The following is a 22,642-nucleotide window of genomic DNA, read 5'->3' on the forward strand; positions in this document are numbered from 1 at the left end:
CTTGTATATGTTTATATTTCTTCTTTACTTCTTTCTTCTACATGGTGTGTAGAGCCATGCACAGCTGTGCAATCAAGGTAAACACCATGGCATGCAAATTATAGCATAAGCATCTGAACTGTATGTTAGCCATCTAATCCAAGCTGGAAGAGCTATTCAACAAGCTATAAAGCAACTGTGTAGACTCAGTGTTGGATTTCCCTGCAAATTATAAAACCTATTGGAATACAGGCATGGAAAGGAGTCTATACAGAAACAATGTTAGGGGCTGCTGTTGCTTTAATTTATGTGTATGTGCAACAGCCTGAAGTCTATTCTGCTGCTGCTGCTGCTAATAGACCATGGCAAAGAAGGAGAAGAGTTTCAGACCCTTGGTAACTTATCACAGTCTACATGACATAGAAATTGTAGAGTTCTACATGGTGGATAGAGACACACTACAGGAACTCTGCATTCTCTGCTGTCCTCAACTCAGAGCCAGGGCAAACAGCAGAGAACCCATCCCAATGGAGACAAAGGAATGTGTAGCCCTTAGAATTTTAGCTACAGGTACCTTTCAGAAACCAATGGGGGCATACTGAGGGTGTCACAGGCATCAGCATCCAGGATAGTCCATCAGTTCCTGAATGCTATGCTACAACATGTTAGTGACCTCATATATTTCCCCTATATTACTGAGGATAGGGCCAGATATATGCTGGAGTTTTACCTTGTAGTACACCACCCTGAAGTACTGGGTGCCATAGAATGCACACGTAAAAATTAAGGTACCACCAGGGGAACAGGAAAGACTCTACATTAATAGAAAGGATTCCACTCTATTAACTGCTAAGTGTTGTGTAATGCCATGAGAATCATCTTTAACATGTGTGCTGGCAACCCAGGCAGTTACCATGATTCACATATCTGGCACATCTCCCAGCTAGATAAGATGTCCACCAGGGGGGATATCCCACAGGGTCATTTACTAAGGGACGCAGGTTATCCACAGGAACTGTGGCTGATGACACCCATCAGAAATGCACACACACCTGCTGAAGAATGCCATAATGAGTCACACTCTCAAATCTGACATATCATAGAGTGTGTGTTTGGGCTGCTGAAGTCATGGTTCTGGTGCCTAGATACATCTGTGGGGAGCCATGCAGTAAAATCCATGGACATGTACTGAAATATTCACAGTATATGCCATGCTACATAACATAATTCTGAGAAAACAACTTCAGCAGCATCAAAATCAGAAGGGGCACACATCCCACCACCAATGGCAAGGTCAGCACAAACAGGTGAGGAGTCAAAGGGGGAAGCAGCAGCTGCTGTGAGTGTAGACAGATGTAGGCATGCTCAATATGCCCTCATATTGGTTAAGACACAACACATAACACACTCACTCGCCGCCTAAGGGACTAAAACCTTCCTGCTACACATGTACATAGAATAACATTGATGCCAGGCAACTCTCACAACCTTCATCTACTCATGTATTGACTGTGAACTGCTTGTATCAGACAGAGTCAGCCCTGAACTACAACTGTTACAACTGCTGGATTTACAAGGTAAGTACTGAGCCTGGAGTGTATTGTGTAATAATATGAATGACTAGTATATCCTTGCATGTTGTTACTTCATAGTGTAAGCAAGTAAACTGTGGGAGATTTGTACAGAAATTACCTTAACATGTGACAGCAGAGACTTATTTGACTTTTATGTGCCCATTATTAAGTAGTAGCCTTCAGGCATCAAAGATTCACATAGTCATACCTCTCAAAAGTAGTGATGGTCAGTGCATGCCCTCATTTTAGCACCATACATTTGTACTGGACAATCATTAAAGAGAGGTTATTTATTTTTTATTTTATTTTACATTTGTATACTGGGAGAGTCTGACTGGGCACAAAACCCTTTTTTAGTGGAAGTCTGGGGAGAAAAGCTCCGTTGTTAGTACACAATTTTGTTAGTAGAAAAAAATCTTATAATACAATAGAAAAAATTCTTATAATACAATGTAAATAAAATAGTAATACACATTCATACTGGTAAAAGATTAAGCCAGGAAAAGTTTGATGAGTGGGAGACATGACCTAGGGTTGTAGGTAACAATGCTTCTAGAAGACAGTACGTACAATAGAAGGAGGTAATAATATTGTGAACAATGCGTACAGTTAGGATAGCTAGTCATATATACAGGTAACATAGCAGGCTAGAGACTTAATATCTACTAAATATTAACAGTGAGAAGAGAAAGTAAACAAATGTAGTCATATGTCCAAATACCACAAATAGAAGCAAAAATACAAATACCACAGTAGAAAATCATGGACACAAGACTCAATAGCAGTCACAGCAGTTTAATTCCAACTTAGCGCTTCGGCACCAAGCCCTCAATGAGTACAAATCCATTCACATTTTCATTAGTATTCATACACATATAAAATCAGAATACTTACTTAGTCAATTAAACAATCAGTCAATCAAACCATTAATTAATATACTAAATGACATAGTTCCAATTTACTTCCTTGTTTAACCCATGAGGTTCCAAAGTATTATATTTTAAAATGTAGTCATATGACTTGAATTCAATGCTCATTACACAGGTTATTAAAAATATTATTTTTTAAAAGAGCTAGTTCATGGTATGGGTAACCCATTTCCAGTACATGTACAAGTCCAGATATTTGTTAGATGTACTTTAACGTGATGCTTGAAATTTTTTAAACTAGTTAAACTTCTGATTTCAAGAGGTAAGGTGTTCTTACAGTTTAGCAATGTAGCAGGAGTGTAGAGAGTCACCTGAGCTGTTTTTACTTCTGGTTACTTCAATTAGTGCTTTACTAGTGGATCTTGGTGGACGGGTACTTTTATGTGGGTTGAGGAAGCCTTGTATCGCTGGAGTTTTTTTGGGTTTATAGAACATTTGGTGGGTGGTAGAGAGTTGTGTGAGTATGAGTTTGTGCAGGAGTTCTAACCAAGATAGTTGTCTTAGAGGCTTGCAATGATGAGTTCTAGTAGGACAACTAGTAGCAAACGTGGCTATCTTATTATAGCAAACATCTAGCTTACTTAGGTCTGATTTGGAGAGTTTGGTAAAGATGGGCGAAGCGTACATCAGAGTTGACAGAAAATGAGCTCTGGCTGTAGTTATTCTAGAGTTAGGGGTTAGGTAGTTTTTGCATCTATATAAGGTGCCTATTTTGTGTACTTTTTTATAGTTTGAGCAATGTGCAAGTCAAACTTCAGATTTTGATCGATAGTAACACCAAGAAATCTGGTGCATGATGCAGGTATAATCAGAGTGTTGTTGCTGGATGTGATGTTGATGTGAGTGGATTGGGTTTCAAGTTTAGTGGGATGGAAGAGCATGAGTTTGGTCTTATTTGGGTTTAGGATTAATTGGGAATCTGTCAACCATGGTTCAATTGTACTGAGGGATGTTTGGATTATGTTTTGCAGTTCAGATAGGGTTGGGGCAGAACATATGACTGTAGAGTTGTCTGCATACTGTATAAGAGTTGTGGCATTATGAAGATTATTTTTTAAATAGGTTAAAGAGGAGGCAGCCGAGAATAGACCCTTGAGGCATTCCCATTGTTACTGGTAGTAAGGGAGAAAGAGTTTTGTTCCACTGCACCGCCTGTTGTCGATCGGTGAGATAGTTCTGAAACCAAGTCAGAGTGGAATAGCTTAAGTTTAGTTTGGACATGGTGGTGATTAGTTTGTTATGAGACACTGTATAAAATGCTTTTGATAAGTCTAAGAAAATGGCTGATACTAGGTCACCTTTGTTCCTAAATTGATTAATGATATTAGTGCAGCTAATGAGGGTAGTAGCAGTACTGTGGTAGGGGCTGAAGCCATGCTGAGTGTTTGTAAGTAAGTTATTGTCAAGGAGACGGTTAAGTACTTGGGTGTGAACACACCTTTTGAGGACTTTTGATAGAGGGGATAGGATTGCTATGGGCTGGTAGCTGGAGAAGTCTGTAGAGGGACCTCCTTTGTGTAGGGGTATGATGTGTGCAATTTTCTATTGGGTGGAGATCCACTGCTCAGATATAGAATGGTTAATTATTAGAGAAACTGGGTAGGAGATGGTTTAAGCTGCTATTTTTAAGAACTTTGAGGGTAGGTTGTCAGCTGCCAGGGTTGTGGGTTTTAGCCTGAGCAAATATTTGTATATGGTGCATGTTGGGACAGGTTTTTTAGGAAAAGGTGTTATTATCTAGTCGAGTTGTTAGGTTGATGGGCAGTGATATGGAGTTCTGCTTAGTAAGCATTTTGATGGAGTTGATGAAGTATTTATTAAACTGGGTTGAAATACATTCTAGAGGATTACTTGATGTTGGTTGAGGGGTCTTGGTTTTACCTGGATGCAGACGTTTGTTTAATGTGTTCCAGAATTTTTGGGGATTATTATGATATTTAGTTTGTAAGTTATTATAGTAATTCTTCTTATCAAGTCTTATATGGGTTTTGGATTTGTTTCTTAGGTGGAGATACTTCTGATGAGTAGCTATTGACTTTTTCTATTTCCATTTATGTCATGCTTTATTCCTTTCTTTTAGGAGTGATTTTGTTTGTTTGGTTAGCCAAGGAAAGTAACTGGATTTTACTTGTATTGTCCTAATGGGGGCCAAGTTATGTAGAATGTTTAAAAATGTGGAGTTAAAGTAGTCAACTGCACTATTCTGGGGTAGAGTTTTGAGGGGATTCCAGTTGGAGAGCTTAAGGAATATAATAAAATCTTGAGACTTTAATGTTTTTGGTGTCACAGCTGTAGTAGGTAGTTGGGTTTATTGCACGATTTGCCTGATGATGTATTATATATGTTGGGAGGTGGTCGCTGAGTGAGTCAGAGAGTGTAACAGAACTATAGAAATGTTTGGGGTAGTTGGTGAGTATCCAATCACGGATAGCTTCCTTTTTAGTAGCTTTGTCAAACCTTGTAGTGGACTGTATTAATTAGGTAAAGCCATAGAGGTTGATAAGGGTAGTAGGATTATCAGAATTGCAGGAGTACTAATTAATGTTAAAGTCCCCTAGTAAAATGATCTCTTGGTGGAGATTATTGGAGGATCATTGTAGGATGGTTTCAAGTTTGTCTATGTTATTGCCAGGAATAGTATATGTACCTAGGATGTTTATATTTTTATTTTGGATGAGTTTTATTTTAGCCAGGAGTATTTCTGAGTTGGCGATGGTGGGTGGGTTAAGCTTAGCCCTCTCTATGATGAGATGTTTTTTTGAAGAGCAGGGCTACACTGCTTCCTCTTTTTGTTTTCCTATCTTGCCTAAGAATGCTATAGTCTGTGGGAAGAATTTCATTATCAGGGATGTCTGGTTTGAGACAGATTTCTGTCAGTAGAACTATGTCAGGGAAGAATACAGATAGGTTTGCATGGAGTTACTGAATTTTGTTAACTATACTTCTGATATTTAAGTTCATTATGAGTAGGTCATTGACTTTTCTGGGGACATTGATAGACTGGTTTTGAACATTGTTAGAGTTATCCTGAGATGGTGTGGGTCCAGAGTTGGGGTGAATATCCCCAGTAAGAGTAAGTAGGATGGCTGTTAAATAGTTCTACTTCAAGTATTTGAGTATAAGTTTATTGTATTGCATGGCTGCCTGTAGGGTTCTATATTTGGGAAACCATTTGAGAAGGGCAAGATCTATGGTTGAGTAGTTGTAGATAGCTGGATTGATAGTAAATGTGCATGGTTTAACTTTAAATGGATTGTTTGGGAGATGGGGATGAGTGTGCTGGAAGTAATTTAAGTTTGTGTGATAGGATGTAAGGTAGGACAGGGTGCTGAGAGTGAGTAGTAATAGGCAATGAGAGATTAGCATAGTGTATTTGAAAGTAGGTGGGTATGGTCAGAATAAGGTGGGTGTGTATTGGTTGGTAAGAGTAGTTTGGTTCAATAAGGTGTGATAAATTAGGGTGAAATTCAGGAGAAATTGAACAGCAAAGGCTGCAAAAAACAATCTACAGACCCACTGTCTGGTATATCCTCTTTGGTTAGAAAACCCAGTTTAGAGGTGGGAATAATTGGCTATTTCAGTTACATTTTTTGCTTTAAGATAGAAAGTAATAATACACATTTCAGTTTCAGACTTCACAACCCTCACAAGATCATTAACAAAAAAGGTGGAAACGTTTTGATGCTATCAGATCTCTAACTTTCTAAGATCAATATAAGTCAAAGGTACAATTACCAATTCAACATCACAGATGCAGATAGAGTAAGCTATGCACCATGAGCACCAGACATAAAGCTTATGTATCCCTGAATCCAAAAGATAGAAAACAGAGATATGACACAGTTATCATCACTTGCACAGGGTGTTTTGTGTGTGTGTGGGGGGGGGGCACGCAGGATGCCTAGGCTGACACAAATGGTCAGTGAATGTGTGTGAGTAAGAAAGAGAAGCAGGCAGACAATTGGATAAAGCAACAAATGACTAGTGAGACAAAATGAGTTTTAAGCTTCATGGCCAAACCATGTAAATGTTGCATGCGTGTCTGTATGGGTTCTTCAGGTGAAATTGGTGTTTGAGTGTCTGCATGAACACATCCAAACTGTGTGCTAGCTCTACATCTTAGTATGTTGGACAAGTGTGAATCATGCATGGTAGAGGTGACAGTTCATCATTGCCATACTAGACCATGAGAACCGGTTCTGCTAGGAGTTGTACCAGCACATCCATGCCCACGGTCAGATGCACTGCTGCTACCTGAACATGACTGAATTCTGCTGGATGAATTTCCCTCACAAGGATGCCCAGAAACATCACCCAATAGCCTGCCACATCTGGGTGTGGACAGCTCAACCCCTGATGGAGCAGAGGAAGCACTGCCACCATGGAACTGTGATTAGGCATGGCCACATTGCCATCAGTAGATGACGTGGTTGACCTACACCCACGAGGATGCCGTCCCCCTTCCAGCAGACATTCTATCATAGACATCACTCATTCCAGAGTGTTTTCTATCCAATCCATTGAATCGTTAACATGATGGAGGCAGTCATACATGTCAGCCTGTGCCACATCTACAACCCTAAACATTTCTCTGGAAGACCTATTTAAATGTGCCCGTGCTTCATGATGGCTGTAAACATACTTTGAGTGGCACAGGAAGAGATGCCTGGATCAGGTGGAGGATGCACAGCGGGCCTCCTCCAAGAACCCCTAGCAACCTTAATGCGTGGCACCTCACCCACATTTTGGATACAACCAGAGTCATCAGGCACTGAAGAAGCAGTAACCACACTTCCCTGATCAATTATCTCACCCTCCACCTCTCCAATATCTGAGGGCTCACTGGAATGGGTAGGCATAAGCCTACTGGCTGTGTCCGATGGAATTTTAGGGGATGTCTGAATGCCAACTGCAGTATCAGATACAACTTCTGCACCCGCTGACTGTGCCTTTGTTTGGCCACCATCATCATCAGATTCTGCTGACACTCTGACATCAGATGATAGAAGTCCCACACTTCCACTGTCAGGATCACCTGTGATAATAAGCAACTAACACAGGACCAATTAATACCTACAATAATATAATCCAATATATGCAAACATAATAACAGTGAGGCCACTATTAGACAGTACAGCGATACACACAACTGTCCTGGCATCAACATCACACACTAAAATATTTCTTGAAACTGCTCCTCAGTACTGACATAAAAATGTTTGGCTTACTTTATGCAAATGATGGTATGCTTCCCATGCCGGATGCTCCTGGAAGATGTAAAGCAAAAAGTAAGGACAACATCATTACAATTAACAATAACACAGGGGGTAATATTTTCCCCTTTATATGTCCATTAACTATACTTTCAACAAGAACTTGGATGACAAGCCTGACCTAAGCCCATGTGTAATCAGTCAGAATGTGTTATTAACTGTAGCAATCTTCAATCCCCCCAAATAAATTACTTGTGAAACAGAATTAATGCATTGATTTATTGATTGTTTTACAATACAGCAGTATTTAACAACTGAAATACAAAATCCTACATGGAAATTCCTACTGGAGCATGCTTGCTGTCCCCGAAACAGTAGCAGCAATGTTAAGGACATGCTGCTCTGCACTTTCCTCCTGAGAGCTGTCTGGATCCCTGACAGTGGACAGGAGCTCTTCATTTTCTGTTTGTGGTGGGTCAGAAGCAAGGCCCTCGGCACCCATCTGATTATGGGCCACTGCAGCTGCTATCCTCCATGCAGATTAGATCATGTCAGTGGTCCTGTGGTGCACCTGATCATATATTCTGCAATGACCACCCACTGCATTAGTGACTGCAACTATCTGCTGCCAAATTTACATTCTGCCTGACATATCTCCACATCCCATCTCAAGCAGAAAGACACCATGTTGCCTAAAAGCTTCCACAATGACCTGATTCTCAGGGTCAGCAAAGGGTGCTTTTTGAGTCAGACACCTGGGTGCCATAGTCCTAGGTGTCCTAAAAGACAGCAGAAGGATCATACACATAACTATCACATAATTACAAAATAGCTGTTACCAGATAAAACAGAAAAGGTAGCATTTCAGTACTACCCACTGGAGAAACACAAAACAGTCTATAGATCTGAAATATGAACAACAGGCTGGATGCAAAAAAAAGGAGTGTAACAATCGCAATATATCCTTGTTTGTGCCATAACAGAAATGCAGCTTTGCTCCCCCATGCCCAAAAGAACAGGCAAATGACACATTTTGCTATTGCACTATCTGCATATTTGAAATACTAAAAGTGCTATGAAATGAAATGCCCCTGAAACATGTTTACAGATTTGGCACACATATATACACACACACACACATATATATATATATATTCACTTTATAATCTCAAAATGCTAAAGTACCGAATTTCAGTATCTCGAGACTATAAAGCCAAAAGCCCCAAAAAAAGACACCCACAACAGTGAAATTCAAAATCGCGATCATTCACATACACACACCACCACACAAGCAAGCACACAACACACCAAAGTAATGACACTACATCAAACAAAGCAACACACACAAACATAACATAACAAACGCACCTACCCTACTTATAAGCAGGGGGCAAGCCCCTCTGCACCCCCCACACCCCTGCTACTTATATATACTAACTCCGAGGTTACACTCAACACACAAACACATAAAACCCACCACTACACACATTGACACACACTAGAATCCCTACCTAATACTCTTACAAGAACACCACTTAACTGAATCCCCAGCTAAATCCACAAACCACACCACATGTCATGAACTCGACAACACAATGCAGATTTGACATTTCTGCATTCGATATTATGCAGTTTTGTGTAACTGCACTTTTGACTTTATAGTCTCGAAATACTAAAATTCGATATTTTAATACTTCGGGATTATAAAGTGAATATATATATATATATATATATATATATATATATATATATATATATAGATATAGATATATATATATATATATATATATATATATACATATACATATATTAAACAGATTTTTCTGAATGACATATGCAGTATATAGCTGAAAAATGCAAACATACCTTCTCAAGTTCAATAATCATCTATGCAGATATATCCCAAAGTAATAGCCTCTTTTCTGTGTTCTCCACTTAAATAAGTCTCCTCACTTAGTTTCCCTAGCTACATGGTCACCTTTTCATGGTGTAGATTCAGAGCTGTCAGTATCATGAAAATGCAAATCAGGTGTGAACTCATTAGAATTGCTGAATCCCAAATACTTGGCTCCGTTTAGGAGATGTAAACACTCCCTAAGTGCTTGTTGCTAATGGATTGTAACTTTGAATGATTACTGGTAGGAAGAAGGAAAACGCAAAAGCAATGCAGACTGCCCTACCTCCAGTGGGTGTGTCAGGTTAGACTTACAAAGTGTATTGAAGTCATTTTATCAAGGTTGGAAATGTAAGTAAGTAGCACACAATTCACAAGTTCTGTTCATTAACATTCAACTTCTCTTTCATTTCATGGCAACTGTATATTATTGACGTAATATTCTCACACATTTTAAAGACAAGGATATAGAGTGCCTTACAGACTACCATATCTCAGTTTACTGGTCAGATAAGAATGTGCAACAAACACAGAGGGATACGACAGAGCTGCATTTTTGCAAGCAATAGTCATGAATGGTTGCTCGATCACTCAGTGCACTACATCTGAAATTAATACATGTACAAATAACTGCTACATGACTTGTTAGTACTGTGGATGATGTTGCAGTTGGTTGTATACAGAATGGTTTCAGTTCTCTGCTGCAAAGCTGTTGTTGTAGTGAACAGGGATAAGATACCCTTACTGTGTTGAGAAGGTTCATGGAGTGAGAGTTCAAACCTAGACCTATGTAGACATTTTTCATGTGTACTAACATTTTGTTGTGTATGTCATAGACTGCTTTTCCTCATTTCAACTACTTTTCCTTTTTTTTTGGGGGGGGGGGCTTGCGGCCAGTGCTTGTGCAATGTGCTGCTTAGTGCAAACAGGGGAAATGGAGAAAATGAATGTCAGGTTTGACTGTGCTTAACTCATTTTCACAAAGCACGGTGGTGTGCAAACTTTACTAGTGGCCTACCCAGGAAGCATACAGAACACCTGCAGAACACTTGCAAACAGGGCATCTGTAAAAGGGCAAAGATCAAAAACAATACATTGCTGCAATTTTCTTTTCCATTGTGCAACTGCACTTAGCAGTGTTGCGAGGTGGTTAGCAAGGTCTCCCAACAGCTGCAGCCATTGAACACCTGCAGACAAGACTCAAGGCAGCCCATAATTGAAACCGGATACATTCAATTACTTCTACTGGGCACAGCTCAAACATGCTAAGTGGCATTCCACAGCAGATAACTCAGCGACTTTAAGAATGATTAGGAAATGTCATGTAACTAATCCTGTGGCAGAAGGTGTAAGTGTAGGGGTGCAGTACAGATGGTAATGGGTTCTAGTACAGGGTGTGCAACCTATTTTTACTATTGTGACAGTGCAGTTTATAGTAATGAACTGAAAAATAAACAAGTGTTGTTAAAACATTCTTGTGACAACAGATATAAACATACGACTGCCATACATGTGGTCTTGGGTTTTAATACAGGATATTCCATACACTTTTACTATTGTTTCACTTCCCATTATATTCAGTTTCACTTTTAACACTTTAGATAGTGGAGCTGATATGAATTATATGTATGAGGGATGAGACACCATTATTGTGTTTTCAGATGTATGTCTGAGGGTATTTACTCTACTATATTTCTGTAAGTATAATTCTGCTGTCTGGACTTGCATGGCCTTCAGAATTACATAAGACACCTACACAAGTGAATTGCTATCCAATAACCTTTTCAGGTCACACACATGCATGTGTAACAGCTCAGACTGTCACCTGTATTTATGTATGATTCCTGACTATGTCTAAGCAGCACTTTTTCTATGGCAAAGATCAAAAATCAACACTGTGGAAGAAAATTTGTTGTTCCTTGTACCTAGGTTTGAGTCCCATACTGTAAAAATCAATTTTCCTCAGTGTATAAAGGCAATAACAAATGTGTCAGGTCATTACATTTCTGCCCCCATGCATGCCTGCAAACTTACCTCACCTAACAGTTGCCTTACAATTCCCAATATATATTTCCAGGCTACATCAGCAGACACTCCTCACACTAAGGCCAAGTGTCAGATTAACCTTCCAGTTTCAATTATTTAATTCCTCCCTGCTTGGCACTGCTGCTCTCTGCTTAATATCATGCAAATGCAGTTGGCATCATTGTTCAGGTTTGCGCACTACTAGTAAATGCAATAACTGGACTTGATGGGAAAGAATCAGTTTCTATTGTTCTAGTTCAGCTAGTAGACATGGCTGATGTTAAAGAGGAAGGTACCAAGTTTAGAGCACAGAGGGGGTTGTCCAGGAGTCCAGGATATTTACTGAACTTCTGGTAAAGTGCCATAGCCAAAGGTTTCTGCAGGGGACTATTCTGACTCCCACTACAAGTCTGAGGGGTAGAATAGTTTGGCCTAGGCTGTATCCAATGCCACTGGCATCCCACATATTGGAAAGCAGAGTAGGCATCAGTTTAATAACCTACAGAGGTGAAAAAAGGATAGCCTCAACAGTTGGTTGAATTAGTTTGAGACTGTGGACATCCCTCAGCTGTGTAAGTATGACAATAAGAGAATACTTGTAAGACTTAGAAAGCTAAATATAGGCAAGACTGGTATGCATAATGCTCTTCTGTTATTTTCTGTTCTTTCCCCAGCTGCCACAGAATGTGAGTTCAATAGGAGGGAACAAGTTGTATGTATGCAGTATCAGAGAAGTGTTATTGTAGCTTTAAAAGTTAAAAATAGCTTTTTGGATATTTTATAGAGTTATATCAAATTAAGCATGCATATCCCAACTGTAAAAACAAGTATGCATTTATTAGTCTGTAGCACAAACCAGTTGGAGGAGTCAGATATTAGACTGTAGTCAGTGGTGGTAGGTTCATATACCATGACTCACAGCTATACAACACATTTATTTCTTTAATAATATTTACAATAAATTAAAAACTCTATACCAGTGGCACACATGACATGTTGTAAACTGTAATCTGTATAATTGGAGCATGCATATGTGCAATATATGCACATTCATGAATTACTTTCAGCAATCTGTAATATAGTCTGTATATGTTAGGATGTAAACTTAAATGTAATACTTCAGATAAAATAGTTGTATAGTTGTGTTAATGCATTGTATGTCACATTTGATGGTACTAAGGTTATCTCTTTTTTCTCTAACCCCAGCCCTTGTCTTTCTTTTTTTATTTTTTATTATGCATCATCAAACTATCTCCATTTCACCCATGTGTACTACATCGCTAAATGCTACACAGTACAGCTATATAGGCCAGCCCCAGTGGATTAGCCTGCCCCCGCTCCACCAACTCCAGCACCGATGCCTAACATGTCTGGGAGCCAAATTGGCAGCACTGCTTCTGCTGCCCTTGCACTGCCTGTGCCCTCAGGTAGTACTGCCCTGGAAGTTGGTGCAGTGATACCCTCTGGGAGCAGTGGCAGAGCCAGGGTTGGTGCATAATGTCAAGCTCCACACTATTGGTTTATGCCTATGCTGGATGGAAAGGCTGCTGTTCCTCATGGTCCATAAGAGGAGAATATGTCAAGCACTCCAGCCACCAGTGGAGTACGGAGACAGTGATAACAGTCCAGTGGGAGAGGACTTGATTCTCACTGTATACAAGATTGATGGGCATGAGCTTGTGTTGTCTCCTCCTTCACTCTAGTCATGGTGTCCCCCAACCTTTTGTGTCCCTCACCATCTCTGTCTCTTGTCTTGATTGTTTTCATTTGCTTCCTCACCTACCCAATTTATCTGACCCAGACATACCTATATCCCTTACCTTGCAGTCCTCTCTTACTGAATTAAAATAAATGGGCACCTGTCCCACAAAAAAAGTCATTGCATACATAACTCTCCATTTTGCACACTTGCCTGCTTGACACACTTGATTCAGTCCAATTGGGTATACAACATGATTATGTTGTTGTCACTCCTCTCTCTGGAGGTGACAGTCCAAATTCAGATGATATTCTGCAGATATGATCAGTTTTTACTGTTGAAGAAATGGATAGCTATGGTTCTTTCCTACCTTCCTCTTTCACATTCCTGTATTGCTTTCCCTTTGTTCCTCCCCGTGCTTGTTCCCTATATCAACACTTTCCTATCTACCCATTTTAACACCTATAATCTGGTCAAAAATATAACATACACAACGCACATAAGTCACAGAAAAAGCAATGGATCCCTTCACTTTTTGGCCTCTGTGTTTGCACAGAGTTTGGCATCATGTAGCAATGCCAAGTGATGGTGAGCAGCAGTACAATCCTGCTGTTAACTCACCTGGGGAAGTACAATGCTGCTGTTAACTCAGCTCAATGACGCTTAACCCCACAGTGCTATGCCAGCACACAGCAACACATGTACTATGAACAATTGTCATTGCATTATCCCTGTTTATTTAAAAGTATTAGATACACCTCAATTGAAAACCAGTATCATCCAGGCTCAAAAAGAAATGTATCAATGCATTTACACCTGCTGCCCCAGAATCAGTTAAGCAGCAGGTATGTTTCATTAACTGAATAATAACTCTCAGAGTTTAGTAATATGGCTTGCATTTGCACATTGCTTAACAATGCACAAACAGGGGAAAATGAGTGTAAATGTGTATCTCATATGTGCAAACACTTTGCCAACCATTAAGCAAACTCACTGCTCTCTGCACCATGGAAAACTAAATATTATGATGTATTACTGCTGCTTACTGTCCATTTTCTTTTTATGACATAAAATTACATATGGAAACATAACAAATTGAAGGCCATATCTAACAATATGTTACATATTTACAATACAGCCACATGTTGCCTCCCCCCAAGCACTGCAACCCTGGTGTATCAGTACTTTTTACACATATATTAACTACACTACATACATTAATATGTTGTATGATATGCAATGCACATCAATTTGGTAGCATGCAGAACTAGAACTATTCACCCATAAGCCTAAACAACATTATCTATAAGGCTAAAGAAGGAATCAGCATGGACCTTATCCACAGGGACATAAGTGACCTTCAACACCCTTGACCCAACTCATTCTGGTTTTGTCAAGGGTAGAACATGTTTATTAAACCCAGTGGACTTCTTTGATAATGACCCCAAAGAGCTTAGTTGGGGGAGGGGGGGCAAAGCCCGCCAAATGGGTGGGTTTAATTTGTTTCTGTTTTATTTATTTATTTATTTTTGGCCAATTGGTTATTTTACCTGGATTTGAAAGTCGATGCTCAAAACAGTTGGTCTTATGATTTTTTGACTTTGTTGTCTCGGTTATATGAAAGTCGGGTAAGTGGGATTTCAGGTTTGTGAAGCAGACCCATATCTATATCTATATCTATATATATATATATATATATGTATATGTATAATATATATATATATATATATATATATATATATATATATATATATATATACATACATATATACACACACATATTTAGGTGTAATTAATATGACTGAAACAGCTAGACGTCAATATCAAAATTTTGACTACAAAACTTTGATAATGCAAATTTTAACATGCTACTACATAAGCTCCAAGCAACAACCTTGGTGCATGCAAACCAATAAAACATTGCTTTTCTTTCTGCTGGAAGTTAATCACCATGCACCAACTGTTAATTATATACAGAAGAGTAGCTTTGTCAACCAGCACCCTGTGTCAGTATCATGAACGAGAGTCCTACTTTGACCAAAAGAAAACACTTCACCCTAATTAGCCAATCGCTACTACAAGTAGATCCATGCATCCCCCAGCTCTACCACAGAAGAGTAAAAAAAAAAAACACTTTACTGTAATAAGCCAAAGGTACATTCTAGTTATTGGCTTATTATACTTAGATCCATGCCTGTCGTCAAAATGTTCCACTGAAGAGCAAAAACAAAAAGAAATAAAGAAAAATAATAATTTCTTCTACTACCATGCCCCCCCTCCCACTCCAGCCTGAGCCATTCAGGTCAAGTCTGTGTGCCCTGCCCGGACTCTCCTTCCACATTTTTTATGAAAATATATCCGGTTTCAAAGTGCAGCAAACTGCTTGCTGCATATCTACTATCAGCTTATACCTTGACTGTAAGGAGGGCTACAGCACTCAGGCTTTAGTTTATTTTTAAAATGTAAGAAACTGCTTGCTACAGTTTTGACCAAACATGGAGCTCTGTGTTGCACAGGTTTGACTGCAAATACAATGCTGCTTTTATATGGTATTACATTAAAGAGATATCTGGATTGGCTGACCATGACCCTGAACAGTTTCCCCTCAGGGCAGTTAACCCTCTCACCCTGCCCTAGTTATGCCGCTGATTATATACAGTATACTAACTCTGAGATCACACAATATCAGGAAAGGGCACATTCCTCCCCTCAAAAATTGCACACTTGTTGACAATCATGGTGTGTTGACTAAACAGCTGTCGGCCATAGTGTTCATCATATTCACCCCTCTTGCACACACATACACACACACACACACACATACACACACACACACACACACACACTGCGTGTGTGTGTGTGTGTGTGTGTGTGTGTGTGTGTATATGTGTGTGTGTATCAATAAAGATATGCAGTTGACTCAGAAGGTTAAACTGTGAGGTTTAGTTCCTGTGGTACACATTTGACTCCCTTAGTCTTTATTTGCCTATTATGTGACCCTGAACAGGTCTCATTCAGAAGGTCAAAAAGTTGTACCTGGTATGGTCAAGACCATATGACTGACTTTCTGAAATGTCAAAGCTTTTGAGTGGAGATTGTGGTAGAGTGGGAATTGGGGAATTTACCATTTTCCCCACTGTAGTGCAATCTTGGAGATGGTGTGTATATATATATATATATATATATATATATATATATATATATATGGTTATACTTCTGTTTTTCAAAAACACACTTTTTCAACAAGCAGATGATAAGATCGAACCCACTTAAGCGAAAGTGCAGTACATCAACAGTGCACTTTTGCAAAAGCCGATTCATTCGAGCACATCACAATTAGGATAAGGAAATACATCTTTTTCCCCACTGTAGTGAGATCTCAGAGTTAGTATATTTAAGTAGTGGGGTGGGGGGTGCAGAGGGGCTTGCCCCTCTGCAAAATAGTGTTTAAAGTAGTTTGTTTTGAATTGGCTTTTGCGAAAGTGCATTTTCGATGTAGTGCACTTTCGCTTAAGTTTGTTTCTACGTTTCTTGTTCGAGATTGTGAAATTTTGATCAAGTAACATAGACCCATATATAGTTTTATATATATATATATGTATATAAATAATATGCAGGGGTGTGGGGGCTTACCCACCTGCAGAAAATGTAGATTGTTGTTTTCTGAAGTTCAGCTTTATGAAATGTCGATCATATGGTCTTGACTATATGAAAATCAACTTCTTGAACAGTTGAGCTTTTGAATGGGATCCCCCTGAACAAGTTACTTAATTAGACATTGCTCCCAGGGTGCCACTTAAAATGGACTATGTGTCCAGTGGGTTACACTTCATAAACTTGAATTACTGAAATCCCGAATTTCAGTAACCCGAGACCATGAAGCCGAAAACCATAATGCCGAAAGTGCATAAGAGCAAATTTGAATATCTCATATCGGCGCTTATGCATTTTTGGTACATTGTGTGTAGTGTTATGGTGCCTGAAATTGCAGGTGAGTGAGAGTTTGTGTGTGTTTTTGTACATTGTATGTGTGGGTAAGGGTAGGGAGGTGTGAGTCTGAGTGTTGGATTTGTTGGTGTTTGTGTATGTGTGATGTACATTTGTGTGCAAGCGAGTGGAGGATGCCATAGTGTGAGTTTTTTTTATGTTATGTACGATCTCGGAGTTGGTATATATAAGTATGGGGGTATGGGGTGTACAGCTCCCCACATGGGGGTGCAGGGGGGCTTGCCCCCCTGCTTATATGTAGTGTAGAGTTGTGTGGTTTGTGTGCTGTGGGTGGAATGGTGTATGTGTGCTATGTGGTGTATGGTGAATGTATGTTTGTGATTGTGTGATTCGGGATTGTGAGTTTCAGTTTTGTGAATGGTTCAACTTTATAGTTTCGGGTTACTGAAATTCGGGATTTCAGTAATTCGAGATTATGAAGTGAAACCGTCCAGTGGCCTACCTGGTTAACAAATTGGCATTATTACTTATATATATAGTTTGTGTGTGTATACATAAATCTATCTATCTATCTATCTATCTATCTATCTATCTATCTATCTATCTATCTATCTATCTATGTGTGTGTGTGTGTATGCACATATATATACATACACACACAAGCATATGTACACCCTTACACATATATCTATATCTATATATGTACAAATGCTATAATAAAATAGCTAAACTTGTAGCTAACCTGCCACATAAACTTCATCTTTGCTCTACATTACGTGCTTTCACCTGACTTGAACTCCCAGATCAACTAGCCCATACACATCTTCTTCTAACCCATAAAATACTGTATAACTCCTCTACCTGCTCTTTTGTCTCCTCAGTATTTCATCACTTTCTCCTAAATTGCCCTGTACTCTCGAGACAAAAACCTTCTTGAAATCTATAAACCAAAAAAAAAAAAAGTATAGGGCAAAGTTTATACTCACATTGCATATCCAGACTGTGGAATCGCAAATACAGTCAAAACTATATCTAGCCTCCATGTATTTAATTCCTGTCCAAGAATATCTCACTAACTCATGTCTCCGCCTATGCACCTCACCTATATGATCTATAGTAACAAATACTTTCAATTCTTACTAGCGTAACCTCTCATGTATCTCTATATACCTTTCAACACCTGCCCTCTCTCCCCACTCTTAGCTTGGACTTGAATCTTTTTATTTTTATTTCCTAGCATAGTAGACTACATTTCTAGTACTTTTGTATATACTGATCATCATATTTAATCATCATTTCTTTTATTTATTTTTATTTTTAAACCACTGCTGTCTCCTTGTGCTTTATTGTATCCTCTGTATTTCACTATCAAACTGTATGCATATATACTTTTTTAAATACATTTCTACAATTGTTTTATCTGATATTATTTAACCCTTTGGAGCTTTTCTCCTCTGATCTCCCCTGAAAATGGGTATTTATTACCCATTCAGACTTTCTTGGTAGACAAATATCAATAAATAACTGAAATAAATTAAAAAAATCTATTTTATTCACCAAAACTATACTGCTTCATCCCACAGACTCAAGAACCAAGGTTTTGCACAAAAACTTTTCCAATGTCATGAAATCCTGTCAGCAGAATTTAAACAGATTCTCAAACAGCTAGCAACCAATCAAATAAACAAGCTATCGTGCAATGGTGCAGTACCGTTTTGATGAATCAAAGTGATATATATATATATATATATATATATATATATATATATATATATATATATATATATATATATATATATATATATATATATATATACATATATATATTATACAAGGGCAACACAGAGGCTCAGCGGATAGTTTTGTTGCTTCACAAAAAGAGGTTTCCTGGTTGGATTTTCACTTGGGGTGCCTTCTGTGTGGAGTCTGTATGCCCTCCCTGTATTTGCGTGAGTTTTCTCTGGGTGCTGAAGTTTCCTCCCACATTCCAAAGACATGCAGTAGTTGGATTGGACACTCTAAATTGGCCATACGTGTAAGAGTGTGTAAGAGTGTGTTGTGCAGATTTGGCAGGGCTAGCTACCAGGTAGTGTAAACCTCAGCAATTGGTGATTTTCGCTGCTGAAATGACACCCCAACCCCATGTGCAAAAATGGGAAAAAGGGATTGTGGATTGATGGATTATATATATTCTAGACGTACACATAGTTTTATATATATATATATATATATATATATATATATATATATATATATATATATAAATATATATATATATATGAAACAGACTGTTGCAATCACGAAAAACCAGAAAAAACAAACTGTGTCAGGGAAGTCAGAGAGCCACAAAATCCACTACACGATAATTAGTCTAATTATCGTGAAGTGGATTTTGTGGCTCTCTGACTACCCTGACACAATATATATATATATATATTAATATCTAGCTATCTATACAGTATATATAGATATAAATTTTATATGCACACACACACACACACACACACACACACACACACACACACACACACACACACACACACACACACACACGCATGCATGCATACACATATACATTTATGTGTGACTGTGTTTGTATGTGTGTACCTAGACTTCAGCCTGGAAGTATGGAGTATTACTGAGTCCTTGATCTGGCTCCATTTCATGGAAGGTAGGCCATGTCAATATTCATTATGCATGCGACATATGTATGATGATCTTTAGAGATACAAACAGACATAGAGGTACCTGGGGAACTTTATATAGATTGAAATAAACATACATCTTTTCTTTACATGACATAATGTGACAATTAGGCTTGCTTTTAAGTATTTATTTATTTTGCAACTCATTATGAAACTCATTTCATTTATAAATATCTATATCTAACTATCTATCTATCTAGCTATATATGGCTCTAATTCTATATTTTAAAGTTTCAAAACTTTGAATTTCTTATGGTCAAGACCATAAGATCGAAGTTTTGAAACTTTGAACCATTTACATGGAGATCACTGTACAGTGTGGAATAGTATATTTACCATTTTCCTTGCTGTATTACAATTTCAGAGTTGGTATATTTAATTAGCAGGCAATGTGGGAGTGCAGGAGGGCTTGACCCCCTGCAAAAACATTAAAAACAAAATTTATTTATTTATTTATTTTATTTACATTTTGAAGTTTCAAAACTTTGATCTTATGATCGCAGTGATAATAAATCTGAAGTTTTAAAACTTCAAAATTTAGAAGTAGACCCATCTCTCTCTCTTTCTCTCTCTGTATATATATATATATATATATATATATATATATATATATATATGTGTGTGTGTGTGTGTGTATTAGACACACACAAACATACACACACACACACACACACACACACACATACATATATATAATGTGTGGGTGTTTGTGTAAAATATAGATAAATATAATAGAGACATACAGTATTGCCATTACTATCATTATTTGTATATTATTCTTATTCAATGGCAGTGAAAACTTGTACAACAGCATCAGCTGAAGTGTGCAATTACTATGGCAGGACACAGACTTTAGTGTAACTAGTAGTAATGTCAGTATATGTATATGTATATATATATATATATATATATATATATATATATATATATATATATATATGTATACACATATATTACAGATGTGGCACACATTATTGTGTACCTGTGTCTATTTTTTGATTATGAAATTTATCATCCCAAAAACAAAAAAATTTAAAAAATTGTGATTTCCCACTGTAAAACAATGTGGTCTTAAAGTGTATACTCTTGATTTAAAATACTATAAAGTTTGTAAATTATGGTCTGATGAGATGTAACTTTAAATACCTGTAAGGATATTCAGTTTTCGTAGTGATCTTTTTTTGGGTCATACATTTTCCAAAATTAATTTTGGCACCTATTTTGTCTTCTTTCACGCGCTTCTGTATCTCCTTCTTTCAGTTGCTTATTACATGAACTGTTTTTTTTTTTCTGAAGCACTATCCTGTACATCTGGTAAGAATTATCTGTTTTGCTGCCAATATACTTTTTCTGCATTTCATTTACTAAAATAATGTCTGATGTATCACTCTGGGCCAAATGTATAGCCTGGCATATGCCATGAACACCATGGCATGCAATTTTTAAACATTGTTTACTTTGCAAAATTATGTAGAATTTAAGTAAAAGAATTTTAAAATAATGTGTGTGTGTGTGTATGTATGTACTTATATAATATATATTTATATTATATATATATATATATATATATATATGTGTGTGTGTGTATATATATATATATATATATATATATATATATATGTAGCCTTTTCTTCAGAATACATTGTTTTGGCTTCGGCATGTAATTTCAGGATTTTCTTTTCTTTGAGTATTGAAAATATATTCTTCCCAGAAACCTATGCTTTATTGGAGTGGGGAGATGTACCTGGAGGTGGGGCTACATTCTCAAAGATGGTATATATCTCCAAAAATCCTGTCTCGAAACTTAATAACGCTTTAACATGTATCCTGTCTAGCATCCAAATGTAGTTGTCTTGGGATTATGTTCAAGTCCTAATTCCTTCTTTACAGCATCAATCAAAAAATTCCAGGTCAGTTTCAATTAATTGGTAAGCAGAATTAAGATGTATAAAATAAATAATGCTGTCTACAGTGAAGTGTTAAATACAGCAGTTTATGAGCATGAAAGAGTCTGGAAGTATATCACATAGGAATAAGATTATGAGCTCCTAATGGACTTTACTTTATAGTCTTGGGTTTGAGTCTCTCAGTCTCCATTGGCTTTTTGTGTGACTCTAAGTATGCCCATCTAACTTAAAAGTGCAACTAAATTACCTGTGTAAAGAAGTGCTTGAGCTCTGTGGGGTTTTCCAACTTCTCAAAAATGGCTTGTTGTGTTTGTTTATTTATTAAAAGCTTTTTTGAGAATGAACATGCCTTCTTAATTTTGTTGCATAGCTGTGAAGAACTGAGGAGTGCTAACCAGATTTTCTTTTTTGTTTTCAGTTAGCAAAAAAATATGGGAACATCTACAGTATATTCCTGGGAAATAAATTAATAGTTGTGCTGAATGGCTTTCAGTGTGTGAAAGAAGCTTTGGTTACCCATGCAAATGAATTTTCAGACAGACCAGAAGACCCTGTGTTCCTAAAAATGAATAATAACAAAGGTAAGGGAAACTTACATGCTTCGATACACCTGAGTCCTTCCTTCTTGTTTCTTCTTGGCTAACGTGACTCTTAGCCAGATTCCAAAAATGTTGGGGCAATAATGCAAAGGCCTTCCACCAAGAAGTACCACTGCTATGACCAGCCAACACATATACATGGGGAGGCAGAGTGTTAAGTTCACTGTAAA

The 22,642-nt window shown here is 37.8% G+C and overlaps 1 protein-coding gene across 1 annotated transcript in view; it reads left to right on the forward strand.

Moving 5' to 3' along the window:
• The window catches only part of LOC122809621 (cytochrome P450 2J6-like), a 587,708-nt gene that overhangs the window by 138,766 nt on the left and 426,300 nt on the right, over positions 1-22,642 (forward strand). Inside the window, exon 2 of the mRNA XM_044081253.1 lies at positions 22,292-22,454. Within this exon, the coding sequence (XP_043937188.1) occupies positions 22,292-22,454 (163 nt within the window). The remainder of the gene's footprint in view (positions 1-22,291; positions 22,455-22,642) is intronic.

This window comes from Protopterus annectens, chromosome 8.part0 (genome assembly GCF_019279795.1).
Source record: "Protopterus annectens isolate FY-2018-M chromosome 8.part0, PAN1.0, whole genome shotgun sequence".
Lineage (NCBI taxonomy): Eukaryota > Metazoa > Chordata > Ceratodontiformes > Protopteridae > Protopterus > Protopterus annectens.